At 37.5% G+C, this 15,302-nt stretch overlaps 1 protein-coding gene across 1 annotated transcript in view; it reads left to right on the plus strand.

Moving 5' to 3' along the window:
* TMCO1 (transmembrane and coiled-coil domains 1) overlaps nucleotides 1–11,682 on the plus strand; it is a 39,360-nt gene extending 27,678 nt beyond the window's left edge. Inside the window, exons 6-7 of the mRNA XM_072648760.1 lie at nucleotides 1,680–1,824; nucleotides 11,018–11,682. Coding sequence (XP_072504861.1) covers nucleotides 1,680–1,824; nucleotides 11,018–11,116 — 244 coding nt within the window. The 3' untranslated portion in view covers nucleotides 11,117–11,682. The remainder of the gene's footprint in view (nucleotides 1–1,679; nucleotides 1,825–11,017) is intronic.
* Nucleotides 11,683–15,302: the final 3,620 nt, after the last annotated feature.

The following is a 15,302-nucleotide window of genomic DNA, read 5'->3' on the forward strand; positions in this document are numbered from 1 at the left end:
GAAGATTACTCAAAGATAATAATTTTAAGCAAAAGTACTCATTTTTGTGGTTATATTAAATTGCGGTGGTGAATCAAAGCTAGCAAGGTTTTCTTTCTTCATTTGTTTATTGTCTCTGAGAGAAAGAATTATGTTGCTATTCTTTATTCCCTCTCTTCTGCCTCTAGAAATACTGCCTCAGTATATAATGTTTTTGAGAGACGCTCCAAACCATTGTGAGGGAAAGCAAACTTTTTGCGTGTGTAATGCAGCTGCCAATTTCTGTATTTTCCTCTGGTTACTTTAGACTAGGAAAAATCATCCTACTCCTTGCCGTCCTTGATTTTCATGAATTCTTATTCTTAAAATTGGTAGATTTGTTTAGTGCTTGGTGCTCCATGTATCCTGTTGGCCATAAAATGGAGTAATCAGGGAAGGATGTTTCTTCCATTTGATAACTAGAAGCAGTTGAAGTTAGAGGCCCCAGGTCCAAATCTCAGTCTTACTTACGTTTTACTACTGTGTGAACTCCAGCAAGTTGCTTCAACTTCTTAACCCCTTTCCATTAGATGAGGAGTTGGACTAGCTGACTTTTTTTAAGGGCCTATCCATTTCTAAATCTACCACCTTGTTTACTGCCACACTTAGCAAAGCAAAAAGTGGAGAGGAGGTGGAAAATATATTTTCTGAGTATTCTCTCATCATTCCTGGAAAATATAGTAGAAGAACGATCTCTCTGTTTTACAGGGAAACAAAATGGGGCTAAGAGTATTAGAATAGCTTGCCTAATGTGATAATTAGCTTGCAACCTAAACCAGGGTTTCTGACTTAATAAGTTTTTCTTAGTAAGAGGTTTTCCTTAAGTTTTTTTAATTATCTTGGAATGTTTTATCTCTTTTCCTAATTTTATATACTGTAGTGTAGTAGAAAAAACTTTGAATTGAAGATCAGGAGACCTGGGATGTAGGCCAGATTGTGCTGCCTGTCTTTATGGCCACGTATGAAATGTTTGGACCTCAGTCTTTTCATTTGTCAAATGATAAAGTGAGTGGACTAAATAATATCTGCAATCCTTTCTAGCTTTATAATTCTGAGTTGGTTTCTCCAAAGAACACTTTCAGCTTGCGTAGCTCCATATCTCATCTTCATTAACAAAATAAAGAAGTTTTAATTAAGTTTCTTATAGTTCTAAGATGTAATGTGTGTATTTTTTGCATCTACTATTAACATCTATTCATTTTCCCTAATCTATGAGCAGCAACTTCCCATTGGTATTTTTTTGTTTTTTTTCTTTTACCCCCTGCCTAATAGCCACTGTCATTTGTGTATTGTTTGTCTCAGAAAACCTGTAGTACCTGAAAAACATCTATCCTTAGGACTGAAATTCTTCTTATGTTAGAAGTACATCTGTAACATTAATCTGTAGGACTTGGAAAATATATTTTGTACTGGATAACTCTGAAGGAATAGATTTTTATGAACTACTTCATTTCATGGTTTAGGACATGGATGATGGGAATAATCCAAACCCTTCCTTTTATCCATGTACTTTATTTAGGTCCTTACCTCTCTCTGGTCAACTTTTCTTTGTATTTCAGAGATCAAAGAACCTAAGTGTTATTCTTGTCCCAAGAGTTTCTCTGAGCTGAGAATCTCATCGGTCATCCAAAAATAACAATAATTTGTTTTTTCCTTCCTAGATTTGATGGTAGGGTGGTGGCCAAGCTTCCCTTCACTCCTCTTTCCTACATCCAAGGATTATCTCATCGAAATCTGTTGGGGGAAGATTATACAGACTGTTCCTTCATCTTCCTTTATATCCTCTGTACCATGTCTATTAGACAGGTGAGTATTTACTTACATTATTGGAGGGAGGCATTTTGGTGTGGGAAAAGAGAGTTTGGAGTAAGAGTAACTCAGATCAAATCCTAGCTCAGAATTTAATCCTAGTGATTTTGGGCAAGTCATTTATCCTCTCTTGGCCTAATTTTCCTCATTTGTAAAATAATGTTGGATCTGATGACCTCCAAAGTCCTTAACGAATTCTGAAGCCATAGTAAGAATTCATAACTCCAATCGCTTTTAATTTTTCTGTGTTTAACGGTGTATACCTCATTGCTATAGATATATAACTATTTGTGGAATTCTAAATTAATATTGTGAAACTATATTTTGATTGTATATTTAAGTCTTTCCTTTCATTTAAGACCTAGCTCAGGTGGTACTTCAGCCACGAAGCCTTCTTCTTTCCTGTCCTCCAAATCTGTTAGGCCACTTGGTTTGACCTATACGTTCATCTTATTCTGACATGTATTACAATTATGCACATGCCTCCCTTATTTCCCCAACCACATTATATGCCTCTTAAAGCCAAAAGTGGCATGGTATGATGGAAAGAGCTCTAGCTCTGGAGTCAGAGGACTTGGCTTCATATTTTATCTCTGATTCTTATACCTCTGTGACCTTGAATTGGTCACTTAATCTCCTTTGTCCTGTTACCTCATCTACAAAATGAACTATGATTTTATGATCCTATTTCTTCCAAATAAATTATTATCTGCAGTTCTTTAGATGGCGCCTTCTACATAGTAAGTACTTAAGAAAGCTTAATTAATCTGTAATTATTGTTTCCTCCTTCATGTAGCACTTTGAGGTTTACAGAGCACTTGAAACACACATACACACACGTACATACATACACACATATACACAGAGTCACACAGTCACATTTGATCTCTCCAGTAACTTTATGAAGCAAGTCCTCACAGTATACCCCACTTTACAGATGAAGATGATGAAGCTTATGAAATTTAAATGATTTACCCACAGTTGCATAGCTCATTGTTGTCAGAGGGAGAATTTGAGCTCAATCCTCTCCTGATTCAGTTGACTTTATACTAAAGTTACACTCCAGGGTGTTAAAGGAGCTTGGGCAATTTATCTTTGAATAATCCTGGGGATGAATAAATGCTTTCCCAATTTACAGAGGAGTACAGTAGATTCCACAAACTATGCACTGATAAGCATGATGCACATCTCTGAGTTTATCCCAGCTAGAGTGCTGTTTTAATAGTTTGTGAACTCATAGACAAGAAAAGACGTAGTCAGCATGGCTTCACTAACATCAGACCATACAACCATAAGATGCACAGCCTTGGTTAGATATCTGTAAAAGAGTTGGGAATTAGAGTGGACAAAAACTCAATGTCAGTTAGTAGTATGAACTGGCGGCCAAAAAAAGCCCTTCTCCATTGTACTCTGCCCTGATCCACCAACATCTCGAGAATGGTATTCCGTTCTGGTAACACAGTCTGTAGAGGCAGCTTGGCACAGTACTTAGCACATACGGGCTGTAAGTTACCCAGAAAGTCACAGCCTCTCAGTGACCTGGGCAACTCTCTAGAAGTTGCCATCCTGCATTAGTAAAGTTTCCTCACCTTATACCAATGAAATCACAGTCCCTCTCCCTGTCTGGGCACCACACTTTAAGAAGGACAAGAGCATCCAGGATGATGACAGACTGTAACTCAGTGTGATTGAGGATTAGTTAGAAGAAGATGGAATTTTTAGCTTGCATAAGAAAATAGTTGGGGGAATGGAGCATAGTAGCCCTCTTCAAGTATTTGGAAGGGTCTTGTGGAAGAAAGAAGGTTAGCCTTATTGTGTTTAAACCTAGAAGGCAGGACCAGGGGCAATGAGGCGAAGTTTCAAAGAAGAAAATTTAGATTCTGTTTCAAGAAGAACTGCCTTAAAATTAAAGCTGTCCAGAAGTGGAAAGGATTGCATTGGGAGGTGTTTGGTTTCTCCTTCTTGGGTGTCTCTAGACGGACTTTATATGATCACTTATCCAGCTAGATTATAAATTCCTTTATAGTACAGATTGAACTAGATGTCTGTTGATCTGCCAGCTCTTGAAATTTGGAGATCCCATGAACCAGCTTCTCTTCCTTTAGTGAAACACTTGCCAAATTAGTAGGTCCTGGAAATAGAGTGTATCTGAATTTCATTGCGACATTTGAAGTCTATCATGGTGTTGTTGCATACCATAATTCTGATAAGTGGATTTTGAACCAGTTGAATTACTGGGCCCAGCACATAGTTATTAGTAGGTTGATGCCACTGTAAACAGATTTCTAAGGGTCACTAGAGATTTCTGTCCTGGATTCTATTTAGTTCAACATTTTTATCAATAAGTTGGATGAAGACATTGATAGAATGTGACAAAAAGCTTGAAGGGAATAACCAGGACCATGAATGACAGAATCAGGATCCAAAGAAGTCTTGACAGGCTAGAAGGACTGAATCTAATAAGATGAAATTTAATTAGAAATAGACATAACATCTTATACTCAGGTTCAAAAATTTAGTGCTACTGGTGGCAGTGAGATACCCTGGAAGGAGCACTTGCTGTGGAGTTGAGGATCTGGATTCAAATCCTTCCCTGATGATAGTAATATTTGTCCAGCCTCCTTGGGTCTCAGTTTCAGGTAATGCAGTGTTTAGAGCACTGGATTTGGAGATAGGAAGCCCTGAATTCAGCTGTAGCCTCAGACCCTTATTACTTGCATGATCCTGAGCAGCTCACTTAACCTTTGCAGGGTTGTAAAGATCAGATGAGTTGATATGTAAAGCTCTGTAAATATTGAAGTGCAACAGAATGCTATTATTATTAGCCTTTATTAACTAGTATCATTTGAGGTCTCTTCCAGCTTTAGATCGGTGATGACTTTAAGTGCAAAACTTTAAGCCTAATACTTTTTTTCTGGGTTATTTAATCATTTTATTATTAAGGCCAACATGTTATTTATAAGAAGATGGTCATTTGGCTGTCTCTTTGACCAAAGACCCCTCATGCTGGTGGGCTCAGTTTATAAGCCCTTTGATGAGTAGGTATTTCCAAGGGATGGCAATCAGCTCAGATTGGTTAACACAGTGGGAGGTGTGGGCTATATTAAAATGAGTGTCTTGGAGTACATGACTTACAACCTAATACTTTTTAACAAACTGTAATGAAATGTTGCTAAGATGATGTGCTCCATCTTCCTGGTGTTGTGTGATCTGTCCAAAAACTAAAAGCAGATTAAACTGCTATGCATCATGCTTAGCTAAATATAACAACAGCTCACATTTCTGTAGCTTTTTAAAGTTTGCAAAGTGCTTTAGAACCAAGGCATTGATTTGGAGGTCTCTTTTCTTCCACTCCTGGGCATTGATGGCACTGTAAGGTCTGTGTTCTACAGATCCCGAGGCCCTCTGGAATGCAGGGCTCGCAAAATAACCCCTGGCGTTGGAATGAATGTGAGGGACATAATAGTCACTTAAATGCTGTCTGCTTGTTTGCTTGATGAAGTTGTAACATAAACTAGACTGGTGTCTTCGTTACTAGTAGCCTTTACGGGAGGCAAGTTGACAGTATTCAGTGGTATTGGTGGAATTTTTTTTTCTGAAGTTCAGAAACATCACCAGTCTGGTGGTGGTAATTCTTTGGTAGACTCATATGAAAGGGTCGCTTCTGAAATCACAGTATTATCCTACCCACAGTACAGTGACTTCATAAACAGCAGATTGAAGGCTTAAGATATTCAAAATTTTTTTTATCAAAGTATTCATTTACCGGAGAATTAAGGTGAAACTAAAGCTCAGAAACAAATGCAGACAAGGGTTTCATGCTAAAGAAACCCTTCTTTTTCCCTAAAGCCACTAGTTCCTTTTATTAAGGTAGAGTCACTTAAGTGACTAAAACCTGTAAGAAATAGTGATTTTAATCTAGAATTGCTGATGGTTCTTCATCATTTTCTTTTTCTTTCTTTCCTTCTTTTTTTGACAATTAATATAGACACTGAGAAGAGCAAAGTGTGCTTCATAAAAGGCTGGCTAGTTTTGTTTTGGCTGAGTACAGAACAGGAAGGTTATTCTTATATTTTGGAAGATGGTAACATCTCATATAAAAATAAACCTAATTACCTTTCTTAGTTTATTTTTCTCCTTGGTTTTTGTTTACTTCCTTAAAGTTTAGTGATTAACTTGCCTTGACTACTGCTTTCCTTTTGTGAATTTTAAAAAGACCTCTCCAGGATGTGGCAGCTGTGCCAGTTTCCACCAGAGGTGGAAGTCAGTCTCCGGGCAGTTATAAAAACTCCAGAATAAAAAGGCTTTACTCAAAACTTAGGAATTAAAAGACTTTCTTCATCTTCTTTTTGTTTTTTTGCTCTATAATTGGAAATGGAATTAATAGCATCCATTAGTGGAAATTAGTGTAATAGATTTGTAGCATCCATTCAGCAAAGCAAATCATTACATTGACTGATAGCATCCCTGTGAAGTAGGTGCTGTTATTACCTTCATTTTACAGTTGAGGAAATGAAGACTGACAGAGGTTCAGGAACTTCCCAGGATCACGCTAGCTGGATCTGAACTCAGATTGTCCGCGTTAGGCCAGAGCTCTCTGCGCTGTGCCACTTAACTGCCAGTTACACAGGATTCGTTTTCAGTTTTTATTGTTGCTTCTCTCAGTGTGCTTGTTGTGTTTGTTATTTTCTTTACAGCATTTTTATCATATCTTCTATCTTTATATCCTTTTGTTCTTCCTAGTCATTATTCCTACTAGCACAGTAATAATCCATTAAATTCACATAGCATAATTTATTAACTGTTCCCCAGTCAGTAATTACGATCTACTTTGTTTCCATTAATTTGCTACCACAAAATATATTGTCAGGAATATTTTGGTGTATATAGGACCTTTCTCTCTATCTTTGTCCTCTTTAGGGCATATATTTAGTAGTGGGCCCTCTGGGTCAGTGGGTGTGGACATTTTAGTTTCTCAGAACAATTACAAGTTGCTTTCTGGAGTGGTTGGAGCAGTGTTTAATGACATTAAATGTCATCTTTTGTTATCCTTGCCAGTTGGCTGGCTTTGTCATGAAACTTCAGAATTGTATCCATTTGTATCTCATTACTAGGGATTTAGAGCAGTCTTTCATATGCAGTTCTCTTGGAATTGCTCATATCCTTTGATCACTTGTCCATTGAGAATGATTTTCATATACATATACACATGTATGTGTGTCTTGGTGGTAGTTTAATATATATCCATCTTGGCTATTGGCTCCTTATCAGAGACATTTGATTCTGAGGTTTTTTTTTCAGAATTGACTACTTTCTATATCCTAATTGTGTTGATTTAGTTTTGTAAAAGCTTTTCAATTTCATGTAATAAAAATTCTAGCTTATCTTTTGTGATCATCTCTGTGTCTCATATATCTGAGAATTGTCTTCTAGCCATGACAGTGAAAAATATCTGATATATCTAGGGTTTGGTTTTGCTTTTTTATGGTAAGATCTTTAGCATTCAGATCGTGTGCTCATTTTGATCCGATTGTGGTAAATGGTGTAGAATAACGATCTAAACGAAACCTCATTTCTTTCAAACCTCTTTCCAGTGTTTGCATCATTTCTTAACATTAAAGTTCTTTCTCAACTAAGTTCTTGGCTTTATCAGATATTGGGCTATTAATTCCCGTTGTTTCTCTTTTTTACATACTCTCTTCCCTGATCTATTTTTTTAACTAGTTCCAAATAGTTTTGTTGATCAAATGAGATGATAAATAAAAACCTAATTATAGCATAGAAATATACGTTTATAGTATAATTTGAAATCTAGAGTTGCTAATTTCCTATAATTCCTAGTTTTTTCATTGTTTTCCTCAAAAATAATTAAAAACATTTTATTACCTCAGATGAATTTAATTTAAATTTCTTTGGGGGTCTAGGTCTATAAAAGTACCCTTTCGGCATTTCAGTGATAATAACATTAAATCTATCAACTAATTGGGGTAGCATCATTTTTATTATGCTGGTGAAGTATCTTTCAATTACTGTTTCCAGGAATAAGCAAATTTACATTCTTTGAAATTGGACTGATTTTTAATAGGACATGTTCATAAGCCACCAGTATATGCAAAGAAATCTGTACTCTTGAGAATCACATCTTTCAGTCAGCAAAGTAATGGTATAGGGGCTATATGTCTGTCCCTGGAAATCACATCCTTTAATTTAAGATTTGAATCCTAAATCATCAATTCCAGTATGTCAGCTACAACTGTGTTGTGTGTGTGTGTGTGTGTGTGTGTGTGTCTGTGTCTGTCTGTCTGTCTGTCTGTGTGTCTGTCTGTCTGTCTATGTCTCTGTCTGTCTGTCTAGGTAGGCAGATATATAGCTATAGAAAGATAGTTTAACAAAATTTAAACTATTTACATTCCCCATATCCAATCAGTTGCCAAGCCTGTGGATTTCACTTTTGTAACATGAATGCACCATATATCCCTCTCTCAATGGTGCTGGCACCCTGATGCAGGTCCTCAACTTTACGCACATGCCTTAAATCTAGTGACTGTCCTTAGTGTGTAGGAAGTACAGGTCAGTGTACCTGTTTTTCATACTGAACTCTTCTCTCCTTTCTAGAGAACCAAAACGTGTTGAAATCTGTTTCATGAAGTATATTGACATGATCATGAATGACTGAACATTTTGTCCCCAAGCCAATACCTGATAGTAATAGCTGATAAAAATGTAGTTTAATTACTGGTTTAACAAGGAAGATTCAACTGAGTTGAAATTCCAGGTTATTTGATTCCACAGGCAGTTTATAGAAGATGTGGTTAATAATATGACACATGGAAAACGTTAGGTGAAAAGTGAGTATGAAGTGGAAAATAAAGGCTGTAAGACTGTTATATGACACCATCAAGGAGGCATAATTAATTGGAAGCAAGAGGTGACTGCTAAATGCTAGAGAAGACCACAGTTCCAGAGAGCTTTGCATTAACAAATAGAACTGAAAGTTGTAAGAGATAAACATTATCTAAATGACTAAAAAATAAAAGAATGAAATGTTTTTATTGTCCATGACCAGGGTTACAATGTCTTCCCAAAATATCCAGTTTGCAACTAATAGCTTCCTTTTCTTGGTAGCTTGTTCTCACCCTTCACAAGAGAGGAAGGAACGTAAATCCTGTAGAGGAGTGCGTCTGGATTTCCTACTTAGTGGAAGGGATGACCATCAGGAAGTTTTTCCGTTTGTTTTTTCCTGGTCAAAAAAGTTTCATTTGCTAGTGATTATAGATTGCCTCTCTGAAAATACAGAAATAGACATGGATCTTCTTATAATTCAAAATATAAGTTTGATGTCAGTAATACTTTTTTTTCCCTTGCATTTGTCTTTCTGGATTAGCCTCAATCTACCAATTCAGAAAACTGAAAAATTCATCTCAGAAAGTATTTTGAAGAACTGGCAGAGCAGTCAGATTGGAATAAGATCAGGAAATAGTGATTTAAAAGATGAAAGAGGAAGACCCCTAATATTTTCCATGTATGCAGATTCTGAGCTCTTTCCTTCCCTAACTATAGTGTCAGACCATTGGCCTTACTGAATTGAGTAGGGGGTGCTGCTTGTACTGTGCCTACTGCAAGGTACTTTTTAATAAGAGATATGTCTACTACCGTGAAATGGGGTACGCTGTCAGTAATAACTGACAAGTCTGCTCTCAGCAAAGGCATGAGTATCATCGCGTTGGCAAAAGTCTGGATTTTTGTCAGACTATCTTGTGAGAAATTCAAGACAGCTTTGTTCTAAAAAATGAGATTGCAATATGTAAGTGAACTGCAGCTTGAGATACAGTTGCTGGGGACATTCCAATTGTTTGAATCTTACCAGCATTTAGGGTAGTACTGACCTGTGGAGAAGTCTGACGGCAAGAAAAAACAATGCACTGCTCTTCCAGTTGTCTGCCACTCTCCAGTAACTGGTCAGCCACCTACTGTTATAGTCCTGAGTCTTGAAAACATTTTTTCCTTTTTCCTTTTCCTTCCACATCCTCTTCCTTAAATTCATTGACCCCACAATTTAGAGGGTAGCAGAGTTGTGTTTAGAGAGGAATTGTTTTGTTTTGGTACTTTTTTTTTTTTTTTTACAAAATTAGAGGCTGCATTTCATTGTGTCCTATGTTTATGTAGTATGTTGTGTGTTAGAAGTCTAGACTGTATTACTGTGTTTTCTTAATGTCTTAGTATAATTCACTTTATTTTTTAAGTGAACATTTCTTAGCTGTAAGCTCTGTAAGAATAAGGGACCATGCTCTATAGTTTTCTTGCACATGCTAGGTACGAAGTAGGCAGTAGGGAGAATTGACAGCTGATGAAGAGAAGTTAGGAAAAAGGCATACATCCTAGGCTTTTTGTTTAGATTATTGTACACCTTTACTAAAGGCAGGTAGCTTGGTTTCCCACAGTACTTATTCCTTTTACCCTTGAGGCTCCCTTTAAAATTTCTTCTTAAGAGCTTCACAGTCACAGTTTTGTGGAGAGTTGCAAGGGACCTCACTGGCTAGCCCATACATGAAAAAAATCCATATTGTAACACATACAAGTTATAAACAGTCAAATAAAAAACATTTAAAAGTGTTATTTCTCTAAGGTAATGCATATATTTGTGAAAGAAACAACTCACTTTACATAGTAATTAAATAAGCACCTCAGAAAATATTTCATATTCAATATTTCACATACCCCTTGAAAGCATAAACTAAGACTAGATGTAGCAGATTAGTGCAGTGGGAAAAACTGGCAGATTAAGAGTCAGAGGCCTTGCTTCTAATACCGGTTCTATAGCTTAGCACCTCTATGACCTTTGGCAAGTCACTGTAAAATGAGGGAGTTTATTTAAGTCCATGGTTTCCAGTTGTAAATACATAATCTGTGGAAGCTTCAAGAGATGTGTATTTGAAATCTAAACAGCATGGAGCCAGTTGGCACTGGAAACAACCATTCTTCACTCTAGGAAGTACCATATTTCTAGGGGTTTTTTCCTTTAGGTGCCTTGCAGAAACTTCATAAGGGGATTTTTGGTTACATTTTTGCTCACATTTGGACCCATTCTTTTTGCCTACATCTGAAACTCAAGTATATGATGTAGATACTTGGCCTTCTATAAGTATCATTCTCAGACCTAATTTCTTGTTCTTTTTGTTTATCTCCACAGAACATTCAGAAGATGCTTGGCCTTGCTCCTTCTCGGGCTGCCACCAAACAAGCAGGGGGCTTTCTGGGTCCCCCAACTCCGGCTGGAAAATTCTCCTGAGACCAAGCCCAAAGCTTTTTCATTCCTTTCCCCTTCTTACTCAGACACTCAAACCAAGCTGCTCCTATTTCATCCTGAGCAGCAGGCACTGTTAGCCACAAAGGCCACTTCCCAGCTTTCTGAGCTAGTCTCAGGCCTCAGTACATGATTGGAATGAGAACATCATTCACCAGACGAGATTAATAATTGTACTTGTCTGTCAGATTCGAAAATTTTTAAATATGTGTATGTTGGTTAGATAAGTTTAAGTGCTATTTATGTGGTTGAGAAACAAGGAATCTTTCATGCTATGCTTGTCATATTCTAAGAATATTTTTGGTGTGGTCAGCTCATAATTCTGATACGTGCCATATGACATGGAAATGGGCTAGGCATGAAGTCAAGGGGAGCTGAACTGAAAATAGTCAGATCTAAGCACACTCAAAGAAAAAATTTGGTTCATGACAATTTTTTTCCACAGCTAAAATGTTAGGTGACAACCAACCTTAAGGACAACCTAGTTTGTGCCACTTCATACATAATATAATCTTATTGTCTAATAAATACACCTTGTTTTGGCATGTTTATGAATGTTTGCCATCTTTAATAATGAAAGCTTAAACTGCATATAATGGGAATCCTGGTATGAAAGGAATAAAACAAGTTGACTGGTTTTGTCCTAAAGTTTATGACCTGTCCCCTCTATTTGAACATCACACAGAGTAGGCACAGTGTGGGAGTTTGTGAGGAGGAGCAGCGGACTTTGAAATATACTACTCATACCTTCAAATCTAATTCCCAGTTGCTAGATTTTCATGAAGGAGATCTTCCCCATTTGTGTTTCTTTTGATTCTTATGATTGTGTTTCAAAGTTTCTACTCAGCTCTGGTCTTTCTCATTAGGAAAATCCCTCTTTGGAAGTCCCCCTTTCATTCCTGAAGCTAAACAGAGTTCTAGTTAGCTACAAGGGACAGGGTGCTTGACTTGATGAGTAACCCTCTTAACATGAAAATGGAATTTCCTGCCAATTGTATTTGCATTGTAATTCTTAAGGAGAAAGTTATATTCTGTACATGTATAATTTAGAGAAGACTAGTTTTAAAATGCTAATATCAGACAAACTAGGAGATTTTAGATCTCGGAAAAAATATCTGTAACATCTTCACAAAGGACAGCTTGCTGAGGATGAAGAATGTTGAAATGTCAATGTCTGATTTAATTTATTTTACTACTTTCATACCTTGTAAGGAGAAGCCAAGCCAGTGAGGCTATTTTATGAAACCTAAGTCATGTAGAATGCTGTTTCATGTGATAAAGCTGGCAGCAATGAATGGGGCAGATTGGAAGAGGGAGGTTTGGAGAATTTGATCTGATGACCCCATCAGCATTATAAGACATTTGAACAGGAGCAGATCATCTCGGTTCTAGGAGTGTGACCCTATGCAGTTGTTGTCTTCTGACAGAGGAACCTGGGAATGCCAGTCTCATTTCTCTTGTGCCACTAAGATATCCCCCCGAATCGGATTACGTGGCTGTTGCATCAGCACCACGTAGACCTTCCTAGAACTAAGTATTTGGTTGGTTATGCATCATGCAAAACTATTTGTGATAAACATTTTAAGTGATCTGTTTATCAAGTTGCATGTTCTAAGAGAGGCTCAGTAATCTTTGGTGTTAAATAGCGTAGTTACGCTTGAATTTGCCTCTTACCTGTTGCTACTTTCCAGTTTTGTTTACAGCATGTTTAAGAAAGAGCTCTTTCATTCTTAGAACCAAAGGTAAAGCTATAGTTCTGCTTTTAAGAAAGCCCTAAAATGTCACAATGCATTTGTGTTCTCTGAACATTCAGTATTTGTATTTTATTCGTCTTGTTTGTCCTTATATATTTTCTCGTCCTACAGCAGACACCTTAGTTATGTTTTAAAGAAACAAAAGACGTACAAGCGTACACCCTTTTGGTGTCTGTTTCTTATATTGGTTATCTTTTTTGTTTGCTTAAAATGCTGCTGCCAAAGTAGCATCATAAGAGCTTACATTTATATAACAGTTTGCAAAGTCCTTTACTAGCAACCCTGTGAAGAAATGAATGCAGTCTCCATTTAAAAAGATGCCAATAGACTGGAAAGATATGCTGAAACTAACAGAATGAATTTTAATTGGAATCAGTGTCTAGTATTTGGATTTAAAAATGAATTACATCAAGTTTAGGTTGGAGTGGACAGATTTAGAAAGCAGTTCTTATGAAAAAGACCTGCAACCTGGGGTTCATTTTAGAGCTCAGTTGAGTCAAAAGTGTGTTGAGATATATTAAAAAGTTAACAATTTAGATAGTATCAATAGATCTGCACTGTCCAGAAATAAGGGAGACAGTTCTTGGCCCTCATGGAATTGGAAGGTTGGAAGGGCCCTCAGGAGCCATCTGGTTCAACACATAAATGAAAGGAATGCCCTTTGGAGGTCTGGCAGAAGACCTCCAAGGAAGGACCACTCGCCATCTCCAGAGGCAAGCCATCCTTCTTTGGAACAGTCCTATTTGTTAGGAAGTTTTTCCTGACACTGTTAAACCTAAAGTGACTTCTCCACAACCCCCACCTATTGATTCTGGTTCAACCCTCTGAGAGTCAAACACAAGTGGATTTCTTTCTCCATATTACAACCTGAATCAGGTACCTGGAGTCTTCTCTATGCAAAGTATATCCTGTTCCTTTCTCCAGTCTTCATCTGACATGAACTTAAGGCCTTTCACCATCGTAGGTGCCCTTCTTTGGACACTCCTGCCTATTAATTCTGAGAAGTGGTGATTGTACCACAGGAGGATGGAACACGGTAGGATTGTCACCTCCCTGTTTCTGGAAGCTGTGCTTCTCCCAGCACAGGATCACATTAGCTTTTTGTGGTGGTCTCATTGAGCTTCCAGTCCACTAAAATCCCTACATTTTTTTTTCAGAATAGCTGTGGTCTGTTTGATCTGTCTTCTACTTGTGAAATGTATTTTTTTAACTCAAGTGTAAGACTACATTTAAATCTATTGAATTTCATCTTGCTAGATTCAGCTCAGTTCTCTAACCTGTCAGAATCTTTTTTGAATTCTGACTATTGTCTAATGTATTCACTATCCTTCCCAGCTTTGTGTCATCTACAAATTTAATGACTATGCCTTTATCAGGGTTATTTATAAAGTTAAGCAACACAAACAGTAACTTGAAAAAGCCATGTAAAGATACTTAGGGTACTCCACCAGAGACTTGTTGTTTTGACCATGAACCGTTAGCAACTACTCTGAGTGACTATTCAAGCAGTTCTGAATTCATCTATTTTATCATTTGGTACACAGCCTTTTCTATACAAGGACAGAATTGTAAGAGATAGTTTACCAAAAGGTTTGTTAAAATCTGGGTAAACGATATATGTCCACAGCATTCCCATCTATTTGTTTAATGATCCTGTCAAAAACAAGAATTGAGTTTAGTCTGGCATAATGAGTTCTTGATAAAGCCATACTGGTCATTGGTATTCATTGCTTCACTTTCTAAATGTTCACCCAGAATACCCGACACACCCCAAAGGCCTCAAACCTGTCGGTGAAGTAGATGTCTCAAGCATATGAAGACAACTCCCTCTACCCACACACGCACACAAAATAGGCAGATGAGAACAATTTGTTCCAGTGACCATGAAGACAGTTGAAGCAGGTGCTGTGGAGCGCTTAGAGCTTGGTCAGACATCAAAGATGCCAAGGTCATCCACTGCATCCTGGGCCATTGCCAGTCACCTTGACTTTTGTCCTTGACATCGATGTCTCTGGAAGAGAGAATGAGGCTGATAACTGTGCAACTCAGCCTCACTTGAATCCAATTCACAGACAATTCAAGGTGTCACCCATCAGCTATTTTGCGCCAGTATCATGGTGTCTTTGTTCCTCTTCAAAAATGAAGGATGAACAAACAAAAACACAAGGATGTTTACCAACCAACTCTTGAATGATCTGTCAAGCTGCATCTGGTATATGGTGTCAAGGACTAGATGGTACCATAGTGCATAGAACACTGGACTTGGAGTCAGGAATATCCAAGTCCAAATCCAGTGTCAGACACTTAGTAGCTGCCTGACCCAGGGCAAGTCACTTAGCCTGTCTGCCTCCGTTTCTTCATCTGCAAAATGGGAGTAATGGCACCTAAGTCCTAGGGTTGTGAAGATTAAACAAGAC

Source organism: Notamacropus eugenii, chromosome 2 (assembly GCF_028372415.1).
Source record: "Notamacropus eugenii isolate mMacEug1 chromosome 2, mMacEug1.pri_v2, whole genome shotgun sequence".
NCBI classification, from domain to species: Eukaryota; Metazoa; Chordata; class Mammalia; order Diprotodontia; family Macropodidae; genus Notamacropus; species Notamacropus eugenii.